This window comes from Propithecus coquereli, unplaced genomic scaffold (assembly GCF_000956105.1).
Source record: "Propithecus coquereli isolate 6110/MARCELLA unplaced genomic scaffold, Pcoq_1.0 Scaffold29, whole genome shotgun sequence".
Classification (NCBI taxonomy): Eukaryota; Metazoa; Chordata; class Mammalia; order Primates; family Indriidae; genus Propithecus; species Propithecus coquereli.
In genome coordinates, this window is record NW_012148507.1 from 2,346,858 (window position 1) to 2,372,224 (window position 25,367).

General features: G+C 41.0%; 1 protein-coding gene across 1 annotated transcript in view; it reads left to right on the plus strand.

Annotated features, from left to right (window-relative positions):
* Positions 1-25,367, plus strand: part of PKHD1 (polycystic kidney and hepatic disease 1 (autosomal recessive)) — a 535,504-nt gene that overhangs the window by 1,381 nt on the left and 508,756 nt on the right. Inside the window, 12 exon segments of the mRNA XM_012648551.1 lie at positions 300-377; positions 998-1,148; positions 4,212-4,320; positions 7,967-8,024; positions 12,719-12,797; positions 14,087-14,161; positions 15,302-15,366; positions 15,852-15,891; positions 16,766-16,836; positions 19,865-19,966; positions 20,777-20,872; positions 23,222-23,363. Of these exon segments, the coding sequence (XP_012504005.1) occupies positions 300-377; positions 998-1,148; positions 4,212-4,320; positions 7,967-8,024; positions 12,719-12,797; positions 14,087-14,161; positions 15,302-15,366; positions 15,852-15,891; positions 16,766-16,836; positions 19,865-19,966; positions 20,777-20,872; positions 23,222-23,363 (1,066 nt within the window).

Below are 25,367 nucleotides of genomic sequence, written 5' to 3' on the forward strand. Positions count from 1 at the left end.
ACCCCTTAATATTTTGAAATAAAAACAAACCAGAAAAACCCCCAAACAAAACAACAACAAAAAATGGGGATTCTGAAGGTGTATTTCTCTGACCAGCAGCACTTGCTTAGAAATGTAAATTCTTGGGCCCCTCCCCAGACCTACTGAACCAGAAACTCTGAGGGTGGGGCCCAGTGATCTGTGCTTTATCAAGATCTCCTGGTGATTCCGATGCATGCTAAATTTTGACTTAAAATACTGGGGAAGCTAGTGGATTGAAGCTGACCTTCAAAACCTGTGTTTTTCTCACTCGTTTACAGTACCGTGCTTGAGTTTACGTATTGAACCTGGAGAAGGTAGCCTTGCAGGGGGAACATGGATCACGGTCATTTTTGATGGTAGGTTTGGGTTTTACCAAGTGCAAGTTTCTTATTTATTGATCCACAATGCTAAAGATATGAATGTTTGGATTTCTTCCTTGTCTAAGGACAGGTGTTAAAGAAGGTCTGAAGGGAGGTGGACAGACTGAACAACTTCTGTCTTTGCAGATGCTCATTGCTAATGTCGCAGAAGCAGATCACACCACACTGCTACAAGTCTATGTCCACTATCTTACCGCGAGCTATGGGATGGGACTCTGGGAACCCTAAATGAGATGATAGGGCAGTGCGTAGCTTAGCACTTGGTAACGTGTTCCCTGGAATCTTCCTTATTCTATACTTGTACACTTGGAGCTTCTAAACCATGTTTAGCACACCTAACTGTAGCACGGTAAAGAGTAAATTTGAGGACTGAAAAATTCTTTTCTAGATTTAGGTCGACCTGAGAAGAGAAGATTCTTTTATAGTTTCTTAAACGAGAAAACTCCTTTATACAGCAATCATGAGGAAATGAATATTAATTTAATCCTTAGGCAAATTCAATGTCTTACATTGCCCCCATGTGGCCACATTTTGCATTACCTTGTGTGGATTAAAATTCTGCTCAGACGGAGATTTCCCCTTCTCCTTGTGTTTAGGTTTGGGGTCCAGTGTCCTTTACCCCACCAATGGCTCTCAGCTGGAGATACACCTGGTGAACGTGAACCTGGCCATGCCTGCACTGCCAAGTATCCCCTGTGATGTCTTTCCTGTCTTCTTGGATTTGCCTGTGGTGACATGCCGGACCAGGTACACTATCTGGGAATAGGAAGACCGGACAGGAAGCGGACTTTTGCTGATCTCAGTAGCTCTCGGTGATATATCAGAGCAACTCCTGCTGTGACTGCAATTATGGCCATTGTTTTAAAAAATATGCCATGCGAATATACTTCTTAAAAGGTCTCTATCAGGGATTTAGGGCTTATGGGAAGATGAGAGCGTGGGGAATAATTTTGAGATCTTTATAAGGAGGGGCTGGGTTATGTTTCCATTTGTTTTTTGCAAGGAGTTCTGTGGCTAAGATTTTAATAAACGGTGACATTTTGCCATCCAAAGTACTCATCATTCAGAATAGGCATAATTGTAATGCTTGTGCATAAACCCAAACAGAAAGCAAATCTTCTTTAGGCTCAGTTTGTTTATTGAGTTTGATATTACCTCTATTTAGGAAATATTTTTAAAGGATTGCAGGTGATCTATTATTCTACTTAAGTTTTTGTTAGCCTATGAAGTTTACATTAGTTCATTCTTTCTTTACTTGTGTCTTAGACATGCTGCATAAAAGTGGCTCGTTGGTTAAGAGAAAAAACATTACCATTTCCTTTTCTGTTCCCTCTTTCAGGAAGACTCCCCTTCTTCCATTTTTGCCTGTTGAAACCCACCAACCATGTTACAAATGCCATCTCTTCCCTGAACACTTGACTGAGTATCATCTTTCCCTTCCTTGGAAGAGGAAGAAGGAACACCTTTTAGTAATTCATCCACAAGGTGTATGTGTGTTCACCCACACTTTGTTGTGCAGTTCATCACTCTGAAGGGAGACCTTATGCAATTTACACAAAGACACACCAGGTGTAGCCTTAGTGACCCTGTTGCCTCAGACCTGAGTGTCTTACATGTCAGTTGCCCACTTGCCAGATTCATACTCAGAAGTAAGTGCTTTCAGGACCCAGGGTGTGTTTAATCTTACCATTGTAGTCTTTACCATGTATTTCATGATACCTTATGAGCAGAAGATGTGGAATAAATATCTGTTCTACTGCACTTCCTTATAGCACGCTGTTGGTTTTAAAACTGAGTAATATATTTTCTTTAGATTTTATGGTATATTTGGGCATAGACTTTCTGCAAGGGCTTACCATGAAATAAGTCAAAGCTCTAAAGCTTTGTATGTCCTATCTCTTTAATCCCAACATACTAATGATTTTAGGATGCACCATTGATTTTATGTCATCTTTTTTGAAAAAAAGAATTGTTATCCTCTTAAATATACTCATTGATTGGAAGCCGAATATCAAGTTCAATTAACATTCAAGTGTAAAAATATGTGCACTTTATCATCAATGAAATACTGTTCATACTCATTATCATAAAAAACAATTGCTTTCTCCAAAGAAGCCATGGCAATATCAAAATCAGCACTACCCAATCAAAGTATAATGTGAACGTAAATGTAATTTAAAATTTTCTAGTAGCCACATTAAAAAGTCAAAAGAAACAAGTGAAATTAATTTTAATAATATTTTTTATTTAACCCAATATATCCAAAATATAATTTTTTAATATGTAATCTATATAAATTATTAATGAAATACTTTGTATGCTTTTCTGCATACCAAGTCTTCAATATCCAGTGTGTATGTTACACTCACAGGGCGTCTTAATTGGGACTAACCACATTGCAAACGCTTAACAAGCTCATAAAGCTAGTTGGCTAACACAACGGACAGTTCACATTTAAATACTGAGGGTCACACTAAACATTTTGTTGGTAACATTGGGAGAGGAGGCACCTCTTAAATCAAGTTGCTGTTTTTATCCATCATATTCCCCTCTTACTAAAATCAACATGGATGACAGCCTCAAGTGGCAAAGAAGTCACTGTGATATTTGTGCAAAGAGAAGAGAAAGTCCAGGACACTTTGTCTTGATGGATACATGAAATCTCTATGGGCTGCTTGGATGATTATAAAAGCAAGAATTTTTAGATACATATCTTTCATTAGAAAGATCTTAGAATTCAAGCCCCACTTTGCCCTTAACTTTTGGTGTTCATACACATAAGTCTCTTAATCTACCCGGAACTGTCATTTTTAAAAAACGGAAACGGAGAATAGATTATCTATCAAAGTTCTTTAGAGACAGGGTCTTACTCTGTCACCCAAGCTGGAGTGCAGTGGTATGGTCATAGCTTACTATAATCTTGAACTCCTGGACTCAAGTGATTCCTGTGCCTCAGGCTCCCGAGTAAACTGGGACTATAGGTGCAAGCCACCAGACCTGGATAATTTTTCTATTTTTTGTAGAGACGGAGTCTCACTATGTTGCCCAGGCTGATCTCGAACTCCTGGCCTCAAGTGATCCTCCTACCTCAGCCTCCCAAAGTGCTGGGATTACAGACGTAAGCCACCATGCCCAGCCCCTTCCAATTCTTAAAGTCCTACGAACTTACGATTCTGAGAAAATGGACAGATTAAAAAAAATGTCAGGTTGTTATGCAGGATGGTCCATAAAAAAATACTTTCAGGGATTTTCAACAACAACAAAAAGTCATAACTTCTTTTGCTGAAGGATCCAGTCTTTAAAGTCTAGGGATTATTAGTGGATCTAGGAGGTGAAAGGTAAAATATAGGAATCCTTGGCTGGCTCTGTTTCACAAGTGCAGGGGGGAAATTTGAGGTGGTTAAGTGGGCCTCCAGCTGTGGGAATTCATGGTTTTTTTTTTTTTGAGACAGAGTCTCACTCTCTTTGCCTGGGCTAGAGTGCTATGGCGTCATCCTAGCTCACAGCAACCTCAAACTCCTGGGCTCAAGCGATCCTTCTGCCTCAGCTTCCCAAGTAGCTGGGACTACAGGCATGCGCCACCATGCCCGGCTAATTTTTTCTATATATTTTTTTAGTTGTCCGATTAATTTCTTTCTATTTTTAGTAGAGACGGGGTCCCGCTCTTGCTCAGGCTGGTCTCGAACTCCTGAGCTCAAATAATCCACCTGCCTCGGCCTCCCAGAGAGCTAGGATTACAGGCGTGAGCCACCGCGCCCGGCCGGAATTCATGGTTTCTGATTCATAAGGATTTCTACTTCCTGTCCTCAGATCTCTGCCTTCTGAAGCACACGAGGGTCTGTACTCCCTGGAAGTGCACTTTGGGGGACAAGCAGTAGGCAGCTTAAGTCCAGGACCACCAGACAACTGTACTTTCAAGGTGGGTTCTCAGGATGGAAGAATGTGTGTTTGCATAGTCTGAGGGTGTGCTGGTGTTAGCAAAAGGCAAGTTATAAATCAGCCCAAGAGTCTGCCCTGACAGGGCAAGAAGAAAGGTAGATGGCAGTGATAGTTTCTTAGATTAAAGTAATGAAAGGTAAGTATTGAACACATGCATGCCAGGCTCTAGCTAAGTGCTTTATGCAGATTGTCTAATTTAATACTCACAACAGTTTTATGGGGGTAGCTATTTATTATCCTGTTTTTACTGATGGGCAACCCAAGGCTCAGGGAGATGAAGTTAATTTGTCCATGTCATCCAGGTGGTAAATGGCAGAACCAGGATTTGCACCTGCATCTGCCTCTAAATTCTCACCTACACGAAAGCCCATAGAGGAACCACAAAGATTACCTTCGCGTACCAATGTTTCATTTTATAGCTGAGATCATGCTGAGTATCAGGTTGGTGAAGGGACTCAGAGACCTAACTTCTTCCTCTCCCTCTTCTTTATGGTAGATTTCTGCTAATCTTTCCAGCACTAAACTGAAATAGCATTTACTGGTGGAATTCTTCATGATCAGACGAACAAAAAAGAAAGGGGGGCGGAGTGGGGGTTGGTGTTAGTTTAGAAAGCCAATGCTTGACTTATTTTATAGCCTCAATAGCTAGACTGGGGTTTAATTTCACGTTTGGTTCAGTCTCCTACTATCCCTCTCCGATTACTTTTACACTAAAATCATCTCGGAAAGGCTTCATAAAAGGCAGAGATTTGGCAGTGCTCCTGCTGACATGACTGTATTTCACATGGGGTGCCTCTGTTTAAGAGCTGTCCCAAAGAGTACAATTTAGTCAATAATTAATGCTCCTTTAGAACCAGACTTCACCCTCTAAAGTCATGTCTAATATGATCCACATTTCCTATAGGCTATTTGTTTTTGAAATTTGGAATTTGCTGTCAATTTACACTTAATAACCTGGTTCTCAGTCCAAGAGAATCTTGTTTTCTGGAATTTTGCTTCTGCATATATGCAGTCTACAGAAAAAATAATTATACCATCCTTTCTGATCAAGAGCCTCCCCGCCGTCTCTGCACCGTCTCAGGGCACCTAACAGAAGACAGACTGCCAAGCATGCGCCTTCATCACCATGCTTCTCTCTTCCCAGATAGTGGTTTTCCTACTTACTAAAAGATTGGTAAGGAGAGAGGGCAGAAAGAAGAGAAACACTTCCTAAAACTGCACATTAAAGAAAACAAGTCTGTCAGTGGTTTAACTATCTTGGCGTGTTGATGAAAAATCACCAGGGGACGCAGTTAATGAGAGGCGTTCCAAGCTGAATAAAACCCGGTGTGTCTCTTTGTTTTGGGACTGAGACTGGGGGAACCACGAGTATTAAAAATTAATCCTGTCTTGCCAGTCCGCTCCAAAGAGCCTGCTGTGGGCACTGACAAGTTCGAACAACTCGCAGGAGGTTTATCACGCGGTGGGTGGCTGCGGCTTTCTCAAGCTAATCCTCCGCGTTCCCTCTTCCCCATCTTGCCTCTGCTGACCTCACTCGAGCTCACAGATCAGCATGCGGGAAGCTTGATTTGGAAGCTCATTAATTTTTCACTTTGTCATATCTCTAGCCTGGTGGGTGACCAGGGGCCTGTTTCTCTTAGAAATGTACCATTTTGTGTTCTGTCAGCTCAGAGAGAATCACAAGTGAAGCCCTTTTTGAGGTTTAACCCTGAGCCTGCTCCACCACTCTCTGAGGAGTCGGGAGGGCGCAATGAAGGAATTGCTATATTCGCGGAGAACTTCTGGTACAAGGACTGACTACAGACTGAAGGGTAGATCTTACATTCCAAACTGGAAATCGAGAGTTGTGCTTCCTTATTCGGTTTGGATGAGGTTGTTCCATCTGCCTCAGTTTCTAACATCTGTGAGATGCGGCTGTAAGCACTGCTCCACTTCCCTGGGCTCCTGTGATATAGTTCTGATTCGAAGGACATGGGTGTGAAGGCTGTCCCAGCGGGGAGGTGAAGGCCTGGGGCAGTGGTTGGCTGGGAGGCTGGGTGGGGATGGAAGTTTTGGCAGTTGTGTGTGGAACTGTATTAATCTTTATCTTTTGGTGAGAACAGAGCCAGCTCCCAATCTGTGAAGTCACAGCATTCTTATTTTGACCCCCTGACCACACATATTTTCTGTGAACTATTTTCTAACCTTTTCCATTAGAAAGTGAGGAAACCAGCCTTGACAGTGGACTGTACAGCCTGGCAGATCAATACTGTGATAGTGATCACACATGATATGCTGCCATAAGCTTGGTCTGTTGGCTCTCAACAGAAAAGTCTGTTGGTTCTCGGTATCTGATTAAGGCTGTTGATTAACAATGGAGTTATTCTTTGGTGATAGTCCCTCTGGGAAGGTGGACTCCTGGGGTGCTGGAAGCAGACCAAATAAAACAATTTGCTGTGATTTGTTTGCCAGAGGGAAGCACTGTAGGTTGTGAGGAATGGAGACAGTCTAGGCATCAGAGGAGGTTGGGCATGAGGTGGTGGCAGGGGGAGATAGGTCTCTTCCTGGGTGCATCAATGACTCATGGGTCAAACCTTGACCTGGTCAGTCCATCCTTACACTTCCCTGTTTCTTCACACTGGCCCCAGTGTGATTTCCTGATAGAGTAATGCACTGATCTAGACTAACCTAGGTGCCTTAGGTGAGATGGGATTCCTGAGATTATCTCATTCCCTGCTCTACTTCCAGGCAGCATATCAGTCATCCAAGATTGAGCAACTCCATTCATTTGTAAAAATTTGAATGTCTTCTGCATAGCAGGCTGTACACAGGGACACAACAGCAACTGAGTCAGGCATTGTCTCTACCTTTATGGAGCTTGTGGTTAGCAGATGATGGATGATTGATGTGCTTTGCAGGAAGGGGGCATCGTAGACTATTTGGAGAGCCACCACCAGGCTTTCGCAGGCTCCCACCTCTCCCATGGATATGGTTTCCACCTTCTTGAAGAACAATGTTGCTTCCCATACCTTGAATCTTTTGAATCATTTTCCTCCCAACGAGCACCTTCCATTTCCCCAATAAGCACCTCAGTTCTATGCCTATTGAATTTCCCATTTTTTGTAGCTTGCTAATCCCTACCAAGGTGCTGGCTGATAAGAATTTAAGTTGCAATCCTTCCAATTAAATAAATGGATTTTTTTTTCTAGAAAAATAAAAACCTTCAAGGCCTTCAGACACCAAATTATAATAACGGAATTTAAAAATCGATGTTCTGGATGATGGCCTGCCTACGTTTCCTCCTGGTAAAATGTGGTCCTGGGTATGGCAGGTGGGAAGATAGAAGGAACAGGCTCGCCAAGGTTTGGACAATATGGTGCAGAAGAAAGAGTGGTGTGACCTTGACCAAAGTCCCTTTACATCATCCATAGGAGAAATAGAATAATATCTGTCGTAGCTGCTTCACAGTAATGTTATGAGGATAAAAAGAAGTAGGTGTGAAGGTGATTTGAAGAAATGTAATGTAATTTACGTTTAGAGATGTAATTTACTACCTTACACTAATGCTTTACGAGGAATGGTTTGCACTTCTTATATTTGTCAATATTCTAATGAAATGCTCACTTGTGATCGTATTTTCAAAACAGTTTTCCAGGGCACAGACACCCATTGTTTACCAAGTGAATCCACCAAGTGGAGTTCCAGGTAAGAAATCTTCTATTTAAATAGAAATAACCATGAATTCCTTTGCTAAAGCTTGTCGCTAACTCTTCTACTTAGGTGGGTGGACTCTGTAAGTGGGAAAATTTAACTTCTTCTCTGATGCTGTTTTGAAAATAACTGTCAACTGTTGGTTCATTTTTAACCTGGTTTGGTTTCACCTCTGGGTACTTTTGCTCTATTACTTCACTGATAACAAAAGGAATCCCAACATGAAAAGAAAAGGAGGCCAGCAAAATCAAACCAGTTGATGCTGAAGACTGGAGGAAGTATAAGTTATCGTTGCTCTTAACTTTATAATCATTCACGTAATAACAAGCCATTATTAAGCCCTTACTGTGTGCCAGGCTCCATTCCAAGCTCTTTAAGTATCTTATTAGATCCTCACCAAAACCTGATAATGTAAGAGCTATTATCATTCCCATCTTGCACATGAAGAAATGAAGTAGCAAAAGGTTAAGTAATTTGCCTAAAGTCATATAGCTAATAAACGGTGCAGACGACTTTTGAATTCAGACAGTCAGAATTCAGAATGACCCATAAATGCACTATTTTGTATTGTGTAGAGTAGTGTTGGATGCCACTTGAAAAGGTATTAACCCCGGTCTTCATCTAGGCCTGTGGTCCTCAACTCCTGGGCTGCACCCACCCCTCTTCCATGGAAAAATTGTCTTCTATGAAACCTGTCCCTGGTGCCAAAGAGGTTGGGGACTGCTGATCTAGGGGATTTATTTATGAGTTAGAGAGCACACAGATATATAAAGACCAGGAAGATAGGAGAGAAGATTATGTAAAGCTGGGGGATTTACATAAAAGGAGAAGGGATTGCCGTGGAGAAATAGGTTCAGGAATTTCCCAAGTCTTCCTTAAAACTAAGTAGGAAACACGACTTGGATTGCAGATAATTTGCTGTCTGATTCTTGGCACTCTCCTACTTTTATTTCAGGTTTTTCATTTGTTCAGTGTTTCCAGAATAAGTGTGGGAACACAAGTTGCTAAATTTTTATATGTGGTTGTGTCTAAATGTATACACTGATCTAGTTGTTCTGATTGGCTTGACTGGTCCAGAATGTCAAAATAAGTATCTAAGTTACTGACAAGTGTACACTTTATGTGTTTATGTGTATAGATACTGATTATGTATATGTGTATTTAAATTATATCTTAAAGAATATGCATTTGGTATTATCTTACTCAGTGGGTTTTTTACAGATCTGTTCCTTCCCATTTGTCTGTGTAATCAAGACATGATAATGTTTTCTTAAAAAGAGATGTGGTCTGTGAAAATCATATGCAGACGCTTGGGTCCCTGCTGCTCTGGTGTTAGAAAGCTCCTGTTTAGATGGCAGAAGTCTTGTTAGGGTGAGGGATGAGGAAGAAGCCAGCATTAGAGGTGTGAAATAGGACGCCACCAGGCACCCAGATCTGTCAAGCCAGTCTCTCCCACCGAGGTGGAGTTCTGTATGCTGTCTCCTCCACCTTTCGGGGGAACGACTCGTGGCTGGCCTGGTTGGAGTGGTCCCTCTGGGTAGGATCCACACGGCTGCATCTTTGCAATCACTTTCCAGACGATTACCCTCCTTCCATATGGGAAGCCTGCCCAGAGTAGCAGCCAGGGAGATGGGGGAGGGGGTGGGGCCAGGGGAGGGCTGTTGGGTTTTTATATGTGGTTAACAGTCCTTCACCATGATGAAGATTCCCCTGGCACCGTGGTCTGGCTTGGCCATTTGTCAGCCTCTGTTGGCTTTCATCTGTTTAGAAACAAAACAAAAACTCACAGGAATTCCTAATTTCTATAACCCGTTGTTAGTTTTTAAAATCGTGCCTATCAAAGCTAGAAGTCATACTCACCAAAGCTGGGAAATTGATCCTGTAGCTCTAATTAAAGAGAATTATTCTGCCAGTTTTTAGCAGTAACAAAAAACTTGAGACTCCAGGCTTCTGCCAACTCTATGACCTTTGTCTAAGTTGTTAGGTTTCTACTATTTCTGCCCATGCACTTGTAAAATGGCTGTAAGACCTCCTGAAAGGTTCCTGTTATTTTAGTCAACCAATGACTGCAGAGGAAAGTCACGTCTTCGTAATACAACACAAATGCAGTATGAAGGGAACAACTTCTTGGTAATGCTCTTTCTGGCCTTAAGTGTCTGTGAAAAGATTCAAATCTGTATTCAGCGATCTCATGAGCCCCATAGGTGCCCATTCCTCTTCCATTTTTTGAGGTTTTACTTTACTAACCAACATAGTAGATGATTACAGTATAGATGATTGAATTCTCTAATTATTTGCAAGGCACATGCTTCCCAATAATTGTGGGACCGTATGGTGAATTTTAACTATATCACCTTGCTATGTTGTGTTTGCTTAACACTTTGCCTTGTGCAGTTCCACAGGACTGAGTCAAGGTGGTTTTCAAACATGGAAGCTAGTAGCTCATGTAGCATCTGGAAGGGGCTCCCAAACTCTGATAGGGAGCTACTTTAGATCCCTTTCCCAACTCTTGTGAGCAGTGGATGTGGGAGTGGTATGGGGGGCAGTGCACCTTGCTGAAAGGCGGCCGCCCACGCCTGCACTGCCATTCTTGTTGGACTCAAAGGAGGAACATACTAAGGAGAAACTTACCACCCAATGGAAATCCCTGGAAGTCACATAGAGGAGACCCAGGGGTAGAAGTCACCCATATATCAGTGGGTAAGGCAGACAGCAACTGTTTACAGATCCCCAATTTATCCTATATTTGAACATGAGTATAATTGTTAAATGAGCGAGATGTGCCAATTGTCCATCCTCTAGCCCATAACTCTGCTGATGCTTTATGTCCTCCTTCAGTTTCTGTCCATTTGGGTCCTCTGTGATGTTTATCTTCTGTACTTTGAGACATTGAAGAAAGGTTAGGATCTCTGAAGGCCAATCAGATTGTGTGATACAAGGTTCTTCATATCACATGTTCATTTTAGCAAGTGTCCAGAGGAAAGTCTCATGCAGTGTGGAGCACCACAGGGCACATTGTTCTAACATCCCACGTTGGGCGAGTGGTCTACATGGAGTGCAGAGAATGGAACAGGGCAGTGTGTCGAAACTGGCCCCTCTTGCTGAATCCTCACACCATGTTGGGCTGTGAAGAAGACTTATTATTCCTACTGTGCTCCATTCAATAAGTCTGTGACTGAAATAACTGGTTATTTTAGCCTTTTTATTGTGTAATATTGATCACTAAATCATACCATTGACCTTATTGTTGTGCAGTCTATAAAAATGCATTAATTTTCTGGGTCAGGACCAGCTTTGCCATACTGGGAATACACAACCAAAAAGAAACATATTAGGTTGGTGCAACAGTAATTGTGGTTTCAGACTGTGAATTTTAAATCATTATAACTAGGCTCAAACACATCTTTATTAATCAAAATAGGAACCATTACAATCAACACATTTTTGTCAATGAGAAATAAGTTTGTTTATTCCTGTAGGGTAAAAATCCGTGCTTCGGGATTCCAGGAATTCTTGGAAAGCGTTTTCTGCATCCTGCTGGTTGTGGAAGACTTTTCCCTGCAAAAAGTTGTTGAGATGCTTGAAGAAGTGGTAGTCGGTTGGTGACAGGTCAGGTGAATGTGGCAGATGAGGCAAAACGTCATAGCCCAATTTGTTTAACTTTTGAAGCTTTGGTTGTGTGATGTATGGTTGGGTGTTGTCATGGAGAAGAATTAGGCCCTTTCTGTTGACCAATGCAGGCTTCAGGATTTGCAGTTTTCAGTGCATCTCATTGATTTGTTAAGCATACCTCTCAGGTGGAATGGTTTCACTGGGATTCAGAAAGCTGGAGTGGATCAGGCAGGCAGCAGACCACTGAACAGCGACCATGATCTTTTTTGGTGCAAGTTTGGCTTTGGGAAGTGCTTTGGAGCTTCTTCTTGGTCCAACCACTGAGCTGGTCATTGCTGGTTGTCCTGTAAAACCCACTTTTTGTCGTATGTCACAATCCATCAAGAAATGGTTCATTGTTGTTATGTACAAGAAGAGAAGACAACACTTCAAAACGACAATTTTTTTTGATTTTTGGTCAGCTCCTGGGGCACCCACTTATCGAGCTTTTTCACCTTTCCAAATTGCTTCAAATGCCGAACGACTGTAGAATGGTCAACCTTGAGTTCTTGGGCAACTTCTCATGTAGTTGTAAGAGGATCAGCTTTGATGATTGCTCTCAATTGGTTGTTGTCAACTTCTGATGGCCAGCCACTGCGCTCCTCAACTTCAACTTCAAGGCTCTCCTCTCCTTTGCAAAACTTCTTGAACCACCACTGCACTGTACATTAGCAGTTCCTGGGCCAAATGCATTGTCAATGAAATGCGTTGTTAATGATGCGAGTTGTCTCTGCTGCTTTACAACCCATTTTGAACTCAAATAAGAAAATCGCTTGAATTTGCTTTTTGTTTAACATCATTTCCATAGTCTAAAATAAATAAAATAAACAACAAGTAATAAGTCATTAGCGAAAAAACATAAAGCAAGAAATGCACATTAAAATGATGTACAACCACATTTAAGAATTCCAATATCAAACGGCAAATTTCAACAATGTTAAAACTGCAATTACTTTTGCACCAACCTAATAGTTTTTATTATACATTTAGAGTTTGAGCTATGTTACATTAAATTTTAAAGATTCTTTTTAAAACAGGAACACTAATACATGTGTATGGCTGGATTATCACTGGAAAATTGGAAACCTTCGATTTTGATGCTGAGTACATTGATAGGTAAGCACGTGTTTCTTTCTGTGTTCAACTAGTTACATACAGGCTGGATGGCTTCCTGGGACCAGCTTCCCTGATAGTAATAAATTGTAAGCAGTTGGCACAGAATTGCTATTTTCCTCTTTGCAGTTTATGGTCCCTGGTGAGCTGGGCTTCAGCAAACTTTGTTAATGTAATTGCAACTGGTCGATTAAGTTGGTCCATTTATTTACTGACAACTAGTCACTCTGGGCTCAGCATGAAATGCACTGTAATTGCATCTGTGGATTTTCTTTTTCAATTTTCACCCTTCCTCCCCTTGTTTCTGAGGCTGAAATGAATTCTTTATAAAATAACATGTAAACCCAAAAGCCCATTATAACTTTCTCGTTTGCTTGTTATCCATTTTGTGCATTTAGAAATTCTATTAGTGGGATCAGAGGAAAATGTGGACACAGGTACTAAAAGCCATTGAGCTTTTAATGTTTCCTAGGAATAATTGGGATGTCAACATGACTTTCTTCACTGGACACTTGTTAAGTAGAAAGTGTTACTAGTAAATCATCCACACTAGGAAGAGAGGAGAATAAGATGGAAAGTGTTGAAACCGTGGAGTTTGTGGAAAGCTCTAAGCAACTGTGATCATTCAACAAATGAAGCAATTATATTGAGGATTTGTAAGGTAGAAGGAACATAATCTCGCTATATGCTCAGCTGCATAGATTCTATATGCTGTGTTTAATTTTCCTTCACTCCTGGATGGGTTGGTGGCATCCTCTTCTGTTTTGCTCCATCTCTCTGATTCTACCCTATTTGAAGAGAACATGAATTGATTACTCTCAGGACCTACATTTCTGACATTAAGTAAAGGTTAACTTGTCTTACAAGAAAATTACTCTTCCTGTGGGGGATAGAAACCCCTAGTATGTCCTTGCCAATATGCCATATTTACTACTTAGTCCCATCTCAGTGTTGGTCTGGGATCTAGCCTTTGAAAGGGGGAATAAAGGCATAAAATCTGCAATAGCTCTGTGTAGACCCAATATGGCCAATGTGGAGATGATGAAGATTTTGTGGGAAAAGAGAGATGCTCCCTCTGTAGTGTGAAAGCATGTGCCATGAATGCCCCCTTCTCTCTTGCTGAGAGTTTGACTTGACATCCCCTAGCACACAGCCTGTAGTCTCCTGTCAGGGTGCACAATAAATCCAGAGGAAAATGTTCATGGCTATGTTTTCTCTAAGTTTTGTCAGGGATGTTTGTTGGGAGCATTGCACTATTGTCCCATGTTTTTTGTTTTCATTTTTTAATCTAGCCCATTGATCTTGGAAGCTCAAGAAGACAAATGGGTCACTCCTTGCTCTCTTGTAAACAGGCAGACAGGAAGCCGGTGAGTGTCTTTCTTTCCTTGCCAATCTCTGTGCATTTATGTTCTTCCACATGAATACAACACACACACACACACACACACTCTCTCTCTTTCTCGTACATACACAAACACACACATACACATCTATTTTTTAATATACATCACTCATAACTGTTGACTACCTTATCTTTAGACTTGCTGAAAAAGACACAGGAATTGATTCAAAATGCATATTAAAGTGGATTCTAAAACCTTCCTCGAAAGCAAATAGCTAATACTTATTAAGGGCTTAATATAGGTCAAGGCCTGCTCTAATGCTTTACATTTAAGTCATATGGTAATCTTGTAAGTGTGTATGTTATTAGTCCCAGTTTACAGATTAGGAAACTGAGGCCCAGAGAAGTTAAGTAACTTACTAAAGGTCTCACAGAAAGCAAGTGGCAGAAGTGGGATTTGAACCTCATCTGACTAACCAGTCCCCAGAATTCACACACTTAACCACCATACTTTAATGACCAGCCAAGGGAAAAAAACAAGTATCTACATGTTCCTGTTCAGATAACCAACGTTTTGCTGGATTTTTATTTCACTCCGGGACTGGGCAGATTAATCTTCCTTTGAGGCCATTATAAGAATTACACTTTGTAGATTAGCTTTTTGAGACTAGGGTATAGTACCATAGCACCCTGAACATGCTCAGTCTGGTCTGATCTTGGAAGCTAAGCAGGGTCAGGCCTGGTTAGTACTTGGATGGGAGTCAAACTCTGAAACGTAGTTTCCTCCTGGCGTCTTCAATTTGTTTGCTCAGGACTGTCCTTTTTGGAGCTCACACTTGATAACAGATTTTTTTTTTTTTTTTGATAAGGGTTTTGCTATACTTGTTGTATAACAGATTTTGGAAAGAAAGGGCCAAATAGAGTTTAGGAGTAAGTTAAATTTTGTCTCTTACACTGTGCATTTTGCTGGTAGCATATGTGTCAATGATAACTCTAGTTAGTGTTACCCTAAGCACTCACCCCAATGAGCTCATTATACCGTCAGCACCTACCATTTTCGCTGGCCAGTTTGCCTTTTCTTTTATTTTCTACTTTCCTCATTAAAGAGCAGAACATCTGAACCAAGTTGTCTGGCAGTTCTTACCTCGGTTTGTTTTCTCCTTAGCTATCCCATTCAGGAAGACCATGGCCTTGGGACTCTGCAGTGCCGTGTGGAAGGCGACTACATCGGTCTGTGAAAGAAGTAACACGATTTTAAAGTGTTGCCATGTATTTCTCCATATTCAGAAAAAAACAATTTCAAGAATTGGTTCTCATGAGAATAATAATTGTAACTACCGTTTGTTGAGAACTCCCTGAAAAACACTATATAAAGCAGCTTATACATAAACTAATTTAATCCTCACATAATGCCTGTGAGATTGGTGGAATTATTTTCACATTACAGGTGAAAACATTGAAGCTGGTACCTGGTGGAGCAGGATTTATATCATGTCAGTCTAACTACAAGCCTCGACTCTTACTTGCTATGCAATACTACATTTGCCCTTTTATTCTTGAAAGTCTACTAAGCCTGTGGGGTGTTTATTTTGGGCACCATTAAGGAAATTATAGGTTTGGGCCGTAACCTGATGATATCAGAGTTCTTGGGTTTATGGTAGCAATGGCTTGGCCCCAGAGATTCCTGCATTAATGTCTGTTTCTTTGTGTTACAGGCTCCCAGAATGTTAGTTTCTCAGTATTTAACAAAGGAAAGTAAGTAACTGGGAGTAGAAGTAGGTAAATTTGTCTTCTTTTTATATCATCTCTCTCTCTCATCTTGCTTACTTCCTTTAACCATTTATAATAGAAAATTTCAAACATACACACACAGAATAGTATAATGTAACTGCATATCCCTTCTTGATTTTCTTTACTTGGGTGAATATAATTGTGTCTTATGCACTCATCTGTAGGCAATGCAAGTGTTTCCATGTAGTGATGGTACAGCATTTTGGGAATTACCTCTTAAGTAATCTCAAAGTATTGTAGATCTAAAAGTGTCACATGTAGCTAATGAGGAACATGGTTTCATGAAATGCATTGTGCCATGCAGGAAGTGCCTTCTTCAAGATGGAAAGGTTCCAAATTTCAATGAGCTTTGGAGAGGTAAATTAGGATTCTGGATTCCATATATCCTACCTCATGCTCTGCCACTATATAATTTGCCAGGTGTTTTCCTTAAAAATGCATTGTCTAGCTGATATTAATTTCATTGTGATGATGGTGATGTATTACCTATAGCTATACAGCCCAAAGTATGGAGATTTCTCTCTCTCATTTTGAAAGGAATAAAACTAATGTTTATTGACTAGTATTGATTATAGGCCTTTCCACATTCATTATTTCACTTAGTGTTTGAGACGCTCTGTGAAGTAGGTATAATTCTCATACGATAATTTTGTAGATCAGGAAACACACTTTGACCCATTGGTATTGTTCTCTAGTCATCGAAGGGAGTTGGTATCCCAACTGTTCTAAAGATCAACAGAGGTTAGTTTACAGTCTTCCTTTTAGGCAGCCAATTAAAAAAAAAAACGCAATGCCAGAGGATGTTTTCAGCCAAAACACAGCTTTGTCTCTTTTGAAGGTCAATGGTTGACAAGAGTGCATGGCTGATCAGTGCTAAACAGGAGCTTTTCCTGTACCAGACACACTCAGGTACTATTTCCTTTTACTGATACTCCTTACCCACTCCTTCACACCTTGTTCAAGGTTGGGCCTGCCTTCCCTGTCTCTTGGCCATTTCTCTATGATCATTAACACCTGAAGCCAACCCTATAATCATGGATAGTCTTTCGGTTTTGGTTGAGATTAAGTTGCTTGTATCCGTGTCAGCTTTAGTTATTATATTGGAAAGAGATGTGATTGTAGACTTCTGTACAAAGTCTATGGATATCAGTTGAATGAAAGACAGTCCTGCCTTATTCTATGTTCTGGAGAGTAACAGAAAAATGGTAGCACTTAAAAAACTCTTAAAGCACATGTTTCCAGTTGCTCTAACACCCGATCTCTGAGATCTGTTCTACAATTTATGACTTGCTGATATTCATGCTAAACTACTGTGTTGTCGCCTGGTGAATAAACTCTCACACCAAAAACACGAATGCTGAAAACTGGAAACTTTCCTGAAAACTGGAAAATTGCGAACACAATTCAGTGGTAGAAAGCTGATAACTAAAGAATACTACTTAGATTCTAGGGTTGAATACATCAATGACACAGTCACTGAAGAAATGTCTGTGAGGTAGATTTAGATCCCAGAAGCCATCAACATCTACCTTTGTCAACAGTGCAAGATATTTCATAGGTCATGGGCAAATGCCATTTATTCTCTAGGTAGCCTGATCCTGAAAAAGCTGGATTTCGACCCTTGCTTTGCTTTTCTTTAAACAGGATAACTAGTCTGTCTGGGGGTACATTTGAAGAAGCACCCAAGCTGATGGTTATAATGACAGTAGAAAGAAGATGTCAGGCCCTTGTTGACTGTTTTACATACAATCTCAATATTTATTTCATTTAATTATAACACAGGTAACATTAGCCCCATTGTACAGATAAGGAAACAGACTCAGGCAAAGCCACTTGTCCAAAGGTCCTAGTGCTAGAATATGCAGATCTAATTCCAAATCTTATGCCCACGGCCAATATGCTATGGAAAATACACTCTTCTTGCCAAGCTCTTCTCACTCCAAGCTTATTTGTGAGTCCTCCCTTCACTGTCGAACCCTGAAGTGCTAGATAGGCTGACAGGTGTCCCGATCACACAGCTATTTTATATTTCCAGGGCTGATGTCTTCTTTGGATGAGGACTCACAGGCCAGAACTTTTTCATAGCAGAGGAGGCTGTGGGGAGAGGGGATGTGGACAACTGCAAAGAGCCCAGGACTGAGCTCCCCAAGGGCTGGCACTTAATCACTAGTCAAGCTTGGTTAAGCTATTTAGCCTTTCTGAGCCTCAATTAAGCATCTATAAAATGGCCCAAGAGGTGCTTGTCCTTCTAACTCCAAAAATTGTCTAAAGAAGTAGATGAGCAAGAGTCTTGGAATTTATCCAAGATTTCCCTCTGCCGTTCCATTCCACATCCATTCAATCACCAATTTCTGCCAGTTTTACCCACCGTATGTTTTTAAAATATGACGTATCCACTTTGTCACTTTATCTCTCCAGTTACCATCTGATGCTGGACCCCTTTCGCCTCTTGTGTGGCTGCTACAGTGGTTCCCAAGGGCCTGACACATCTGATGCATCTTCCCTGCTCACTGTCCTCTGCTGGCTTCCCATCCCTACGAAATGGGCCAAGCTTCTCATCTCCAGCTCCATTGTTTTCTCTTTCATATTCCAGCAACACTTAGGTGTGCTGTGCAATTTCCTCTCTCCACACTCAGGCTATCTCTTGCTCTAAGTGCCCTCTCTTTCTCCCCTTCTCTAGCCCAGTTCTAATTTCTCCTTAAGACTCAGCCCAGATGTCATCTCTAGAAATTTTCTTCTACTCCTCCATACCCTAACCCCACCCCTAGCCTTCTCCTGTGTTCTTTCATGTACTCTCTCTAATTTTGCTAACCTAAGGTATTAGTATTATAAATATAGTTTTGTGTACCTGCCTCTCTTTACCATGCTGATCTCCTTCAGGACAGGAACTATTAAATATTTTATATTCATCTTTATATCCATAGTACTATATAGCAGGTGCTCTGTGCATATTGAAAAGAATTATAAAATATCTACAACTATGTGAAAAGTTTGAGAACTTCATAAATTACCTAGTCTATAGTCTGTGTAATTTTGCATGTGTATCAAAAGAACATGTTAATCTCTACGTGAAGCTCGTACAAAATTCCAATGTCAATGTAAAAAAAGAGTTATAAAATAGTAGGTTAAAAGAAAGGGGCCATTACTATTAGTGGTGAATTTTGATATTTGAGTGTAAGAGATCAACCTTTGCCCACATGTATCTCCACTGTTTTGAGTTATGGGTAATAGCATTAGAAAACATTCTCATAAAATTTATATTTTAAGGTGGTAACCATTCATAATTAGCCTCTTCGTACCTTCAGAGAACACAGTTCCTCTTTCTCCTGGAAAAGGGGAACGTAGAACTGTCAAAGTTTGATTGATCATAGGAGAGGAAAGGATGAGATAAAATTAAATTCGTGGGGATATGTGACATATGACTACAGGGGGTTTCACGCAATCAGGGGCACGTGGGAAGGAACATTCAGCATGGGGGAGAGTGGAAGGAGCTGCAGATGGTGTAATTCATTCTTCTGCTTAGAGTGAACTGTAGATTCCTGTGGGTGAATTGAGGCCTTTCCCAGTAGATCCAAAGTTGATTCCTCCATGCAATGTAACCTACTGTTCCCTGACATGCACGTAGAGTCCTTGAGGTCAGGAGACAGATTTCCTAGGAAAACATTATGGTATGTAGGGGATTTTGCTGATACCACGAGTGACTCTACACTTCCCCTTGTGTCCAAATATTGATCCTGTGTAATATATATTTCCAGTCCTTTTCTTATCATGTGTATTTTTAAATAGCTCTTACTAGAAAAAATTCCAACTGTTGCTGGATTTAGAGAGTTAAAGTAAGAAATAAATTATTGACAGCTTCTATTATTATATCATTATCTAGGTCATATCCTGGTCTGTATTTGGATGCTTACTTTTTTTTTTTTTTTAACTCTTGTAGAAGTATTATCTGTGTTTCCAGAAACTGGGAGCCTTGGAGGAGGAACAGACATCACAATTACAGGAGACTTCTTTGACACCTCCGCTCAGGTTACTATTGCAGGTAACTACGTTGAAATGGCTGGAAATAGTTCATAGTGTTAAATGCTGTGGGAGATGCTGTAGCTGTTATGGCATGAGGAATGTGTGGAGGGGTGGTGCCCCTTCTAACTTATCATGCCAACCTGCTCTAAGTTCTTCTACCTGTGTTTGGTTGAGACCAGGTGTGATTTCGTTCCCCCTCCTCTGCAAATGTGTAACAGGAACAGGATGTCCTGCAGGCACACCCCCAGTGCGTGGCAATTCCCTCAGTGTCCCCATCTTGGGGGTAAAGAAAAGAAAAAAGTATAGCTGCCTCTTCACAAAGGTCTATTCTTACTGAAAAACAACCCTGCTGTTCACCTTCCCCCGTTAGCCATCTTGTTCTAGATAAGCAGGAGTGGCTGGTCATTTGCTATGCAGATTCTTCTGGAATGCCCCCTTGGCAAGCCCTTTTGTGGACCTATCTAGAACCTTTCATCTAGTCAGATAGGATGCTCCTTTAGTGACACCAAGGATGCTGGAGAGTGTCCTCGCTCTCATGTGATACTTACCTCCCGAGCTCAGCCAAGTGGTTCCGTACGTCCCCAGGGAATGGGCTTGCATCGCGTGGCTTTCTTTCTGATTACTCTACACTGCTCTGCATTCTGCCTTTCCTGGCCTCCTTCAGTTGGGGTGACAACCTTTGCTATTAATAATCTGTCCACATCCAGCCCTTTGCCATAGAACAGGAGCCTGTCTCCTTCAGTCTGGTCCTGCCATCACATCTATAGATCTCTCTCTCTATACCTATATGTATATTACCTGTATGCATAAATGTTTTTATTCTCCTTAGGCATTCCTTGTGATATTAGACATGTGTCTCCCAGGAAGATTGAATGCACCACTAGGGCTCCAGGAAAAGACGTGAGGCTCACTGCTCCTCAAGCAGGTAAAGAAATAACTGGGGCTGTTCAAAGAACTCTCTAGTTGTATTTTTAATTGTGAGGGGCTGGAGAATAGAAATAAAAGTGTTTCAATTCTGTCTCAGCTATTTGGTTAGCTCAGTGAGCTCTCAGCCCATGATACCGTTGTCAAGGCTTTCATATCAGGAAGTTTCTTAGATTTATTCAGATGTTTAGTGACATTGCAATCCTAACCCCAGCCAGATGTATAGCCAGTGGGGTTCAGTGGCGACCAGAATCCAGAAAGCATAACTGCCCTCAAGACATTGTTATAGTGACTGGAGGAAGCCCCCAAACTGCCTTTGGTTGGGTCAGTTGGGTGCCTGTTGTCTGAGCAGACAGGAGCATTAGAGCACACTCTGCTTTGCTCACAACAGCAGCATTAGACAGGGCTGGAGAATGGGGCACAATGGGGTGCATTTAAATGTTGTTGTTTCTTCTCCCCTGTGGGCATCTCTCTGCTGCTTTGAAAAATAGGGATGTCCTGTGATGTCGCCACCAGTTTATGCCTGAAGTGGGCAGAACTGGAGGAGACAAGGGAGCAGGTTTCACCTGCCCTCTGTTTAAAGCTTCCGCTTCACGGCGGCAAATTAAAAACACGGCACTGGAGCATTTTTCTGCTACACATTCGAACTGAAGGCTCAAGTGTAGTCAGGGATTAAGGGCGATTAGCATGTTACCTAGCCCGGAACCACAGGCTGCATGTTGGTGCACGAGGGGTCTTAACGATTAAACTCCAGGCAGCGAGAGCCAACTCCAGAGGCTCTGCACCTGCGAGGAAAGTTGCCTAATAGGGGAAGAAACCTTTCTAAAGAAAGGCCATTCAAGTGTGAAAATGCATGCAAAGCTTTTGCTTGAGAATTCTCCAGCTCCCAGATCTGCAGTTTTTATTCAGGGAAAGCTCCCATCCAAGGAAATAAAACTACTGAAACAAGTAATCGAGAGAAGGTGTGTTTCCTGTCAGGAAATAGACTGCTTTAGCTACTTGGGTAGTGCTAGGACAATTTCCTGAATGCTGCTGTTTTTGACAGTTAGTTAGTAATGTCCTTTATGAAGAGCTTGGAGGTTTCTTCCATGGAAGTTGGGCGAATGACTACATAAAGCAGTGGTTCTCAACTGGGGGCGATTTTTGCCTCCCCCGGGGGACATTTGGTAATGTCTAAAACCATTTTTGGCTGTTACACCTGGGGCGGTGGTGGTGATACTGACATCTAGTGGCAAGAGGCCAGAAATGCTGCTAAACATTCTGCAATGCACAGGGCAGCCTCTCACCGCAGTTATCCAACCTAAAATGTCAACAGGGCTAAGGTTAGGAAATTCTGGTTTAAAGTAATATTCTTAGAATATGCCCTTATTTTTCTGCTTATTCCTTATCTATCTCTCCATTTTAGGAACTACTGAGGAACAACAGTAGTAGTTTAATAAAAATTACCATAGCTATTCTTTACTGAGCACTTACTATATATTTCCGGTTGTTTGAGTATGTATATATTTTCCCTTAGTCCTAGTGTATTGTCTGTATTTATTATTAGTCCCATTTTGATGCATGAGAAAATGAAGACACAAGGGCATTAAGCAATTCGTACATCTAGTAAGTGGCAGAGCTGGAACCTGAACCCACAGCTAAAAGATTCCAGAGCTTTTACTCTCAACCCAAGTTAGTTTCCAGTATTGACCGTATCTGTGCCTTTGGCTTCAGGGTTTGCTTACTATGAAACACAAATTAATACAACATAATTTAAATGTCACATAATAGCAGCACACCACAAAATTGGCACTGTGTGTTCAGGTCCACAGATTGAGGCCATGGCACTTGAAAAATATAAGGATTGCCAATTTTCTGGGAAAAGGGGATTTTAGGGAATAGAATTCCCAGGCCGAACTGGACCTTAAAAGATACCACAGTCCGCTTCTGGCTTCAGGAATCACAAGGACAACTCACGTCACAAGCACACAATCACATCGTCTTTCTTTTCTTAACCACAGCATCTGTTTGCCCATTCACATTTTCTCCTGAACCTGGTTCTCTTCCCTAGGCATTCCCCTTAAAAAGGGCTTCCTACTCTTCTCTGGTCCTCTGAGAATATCAGCCCTCATTATTTGTTATCAAGTCTCTTTCCAAGAAGCTAGCTCCTACCCCAAGGAATGTGTTCTGCTTTCCAGAACATTTGTATTATCTATAGAACCTTCCACATGACTACTCTATCTGGCTCTCAGTTGACTCACCTCTACAGATGGTACCTGCATTATCTTTCACTCTGTAATTTGGAACAAAGCGGTCCCCCAATTTGGGGAGCAATGCATTGTGATGTTTATGAGATATACCTATCTTACAGGCAATCGAGGGCTTCTGTTTGAAGTTGGAGAAGCTGCTGATGGCTTGGCACTGACCAAAGCCACCCCTGGGTACAGGTGGCAGATTGTCCCCAATGCCAGTTCTCCATTTGGATTTTGGTCAAAGGAAGGACAACCTTTCAGGTATGTTGTAGGAAAAGTGGGAGTCCATATCAAAAGCATCTTTACTAGCCCCGGTGAGGTTAGGATACAGATAAGGAAGGCAGTGAAATTTCCAGGGGAGAATGTATAACACTACCAATTCAACAATAGAATTTTGACAGTGTTCCCAACTAATGTGGGTCATGCTAGTGACTTTTGTAGGTGCATAGACAAATTTTGATCAATACATAAAATTTATATTTTCTAAAACTCAGTTTACAAGCTACTTTGGAGATGACTGTCAATTGGAACATTTAGCTGGACAGGCTAGGGTTAGGGTTAGGGTTAGGGTTAAACAGCGGAATAAAACTTGCTGCAGGTTAAGAGGTAAGACTAACATCTGGCTGTTGCCAAAGAAAGATGTTAAGATTTGCAGTTCAAGCATATGAGGGAGCAAAGGCTGGGCAGCAAACAGTTCCTTTGGAACAGACTTCAGTGCTGAACATCAGCGCAATAGCTGGTATATAGCAGAGGAAGCTCTTAAGGCTCTGTGAGACGTTGTTTTCTGCAGGAGTGACTGCATTGTGATTGTGATTTTCCTGTTGAGAGTTGTTTTGCGTCTTTTTAATCCTTTCCTCTCAAGGATGCAGTCACAATTTCTAGTTTTCTAAAGTGAGCTTAAAAATATAAAAAGTTTGAGAATTGCTTAGACACACTGTTTCCCTGGTGAGTTCTCAGTGTGTATATTGAGGGGTGGATCCTTCACTGAGTGACGAATCTCTTTTTCCCTTCAAGACCCTCCTCAGAGAGGCAGGTTGTGACATCTGAGTGTGCACTTCAGCCAATCTGTGACCTTCCCCAGAGATTTTACCATTATAGATCTCAACTCAATTGTGCAATGAGAAGCTTTGTTCCCTGTTTAGAGAATTTCAGGCATTTAAGAAGCCAAGTAGGGATGATAACCTGCAAAAAGAAGAGTGTCTCCTGAAGCCTTTCTAACTAGGCATTTAACTGCCAATTTATGGTTTTATTTTTTATCTTATTTGATTTTATCTTTTTGGAGACAAAGTCTTGCTTTTTTTGCCTTGGCTTGAGGGCAGTGACATGATCATAGCTCACTGCAACCTCAAACTCCTGGGCTCAAGTGACCCTCCTGCCTCAGCCTCCCCAGTACCTGGAATTACAGGCATGCACCACCATGCCCAGCTAAGTTTTCTACTTTTCGTAGAGATGGGGTCTCGCTCTTGCTCAGGCTGGTCTTGAACTCCTGACCTCAAGTGATCCCCCTGCCTCGGTCTCCTGGAGTGCTAGGATTACAGGTGTGAACCACCATGCCCAGCCTAATTTGTGGTTTTAAAGTGGTAGCAATTTGTGGTCTATTGTAGCACCTAATAATGCATCTCTGTCATAGTTTTTGAGGACCATTAATAATGTTCAAAGGAAAACCTTTCAGCTTTATTCAGTGTGTATGAGAATGTTAAGGGGTCAGTCAGACTACCTGCAAAGGCAAAAGAATATTTGACTTCTATGGTGGGACTTGTAGGGTATGACCCTTTAGTGCCATTTTGAGGAGCCACAAACAAGACAGTAATTCATTTTCCATTCCCTCACTCATTCATCTCTTTAAAATCTAAAAAATTTAAATTAAAGAATTGGAATATTTATTTATTGATTGGTAAATTACTGTTATTGTATTGATGGACCTTTAAATTGTTCTTTTTTGAAACTATTTTAAATAAGAAATTCTCTCTAAAGGTAAAAATAGCATGTATACTTTAAAGCAATATTTAAAAACCTAATATTGATGATGTGAAGATTTAAAAAAATAAGAAAATGTTCTTAGTATTTATTTGGGTAGTTTAATCAGTTTCTTAACCATATCTATCTGTAATATTAGGTCACTGGAATTTATCTTAAACATTAAAAAAAGGAGTTAATTTTTAAATGTTATATAAAATTGCCTGAAATCTTCTTCAAAGTTGCATTTTATGGCTTTTAATTTGAAATTACTGACACATTCAATTGACTCTTCTCTGTGGACCATTA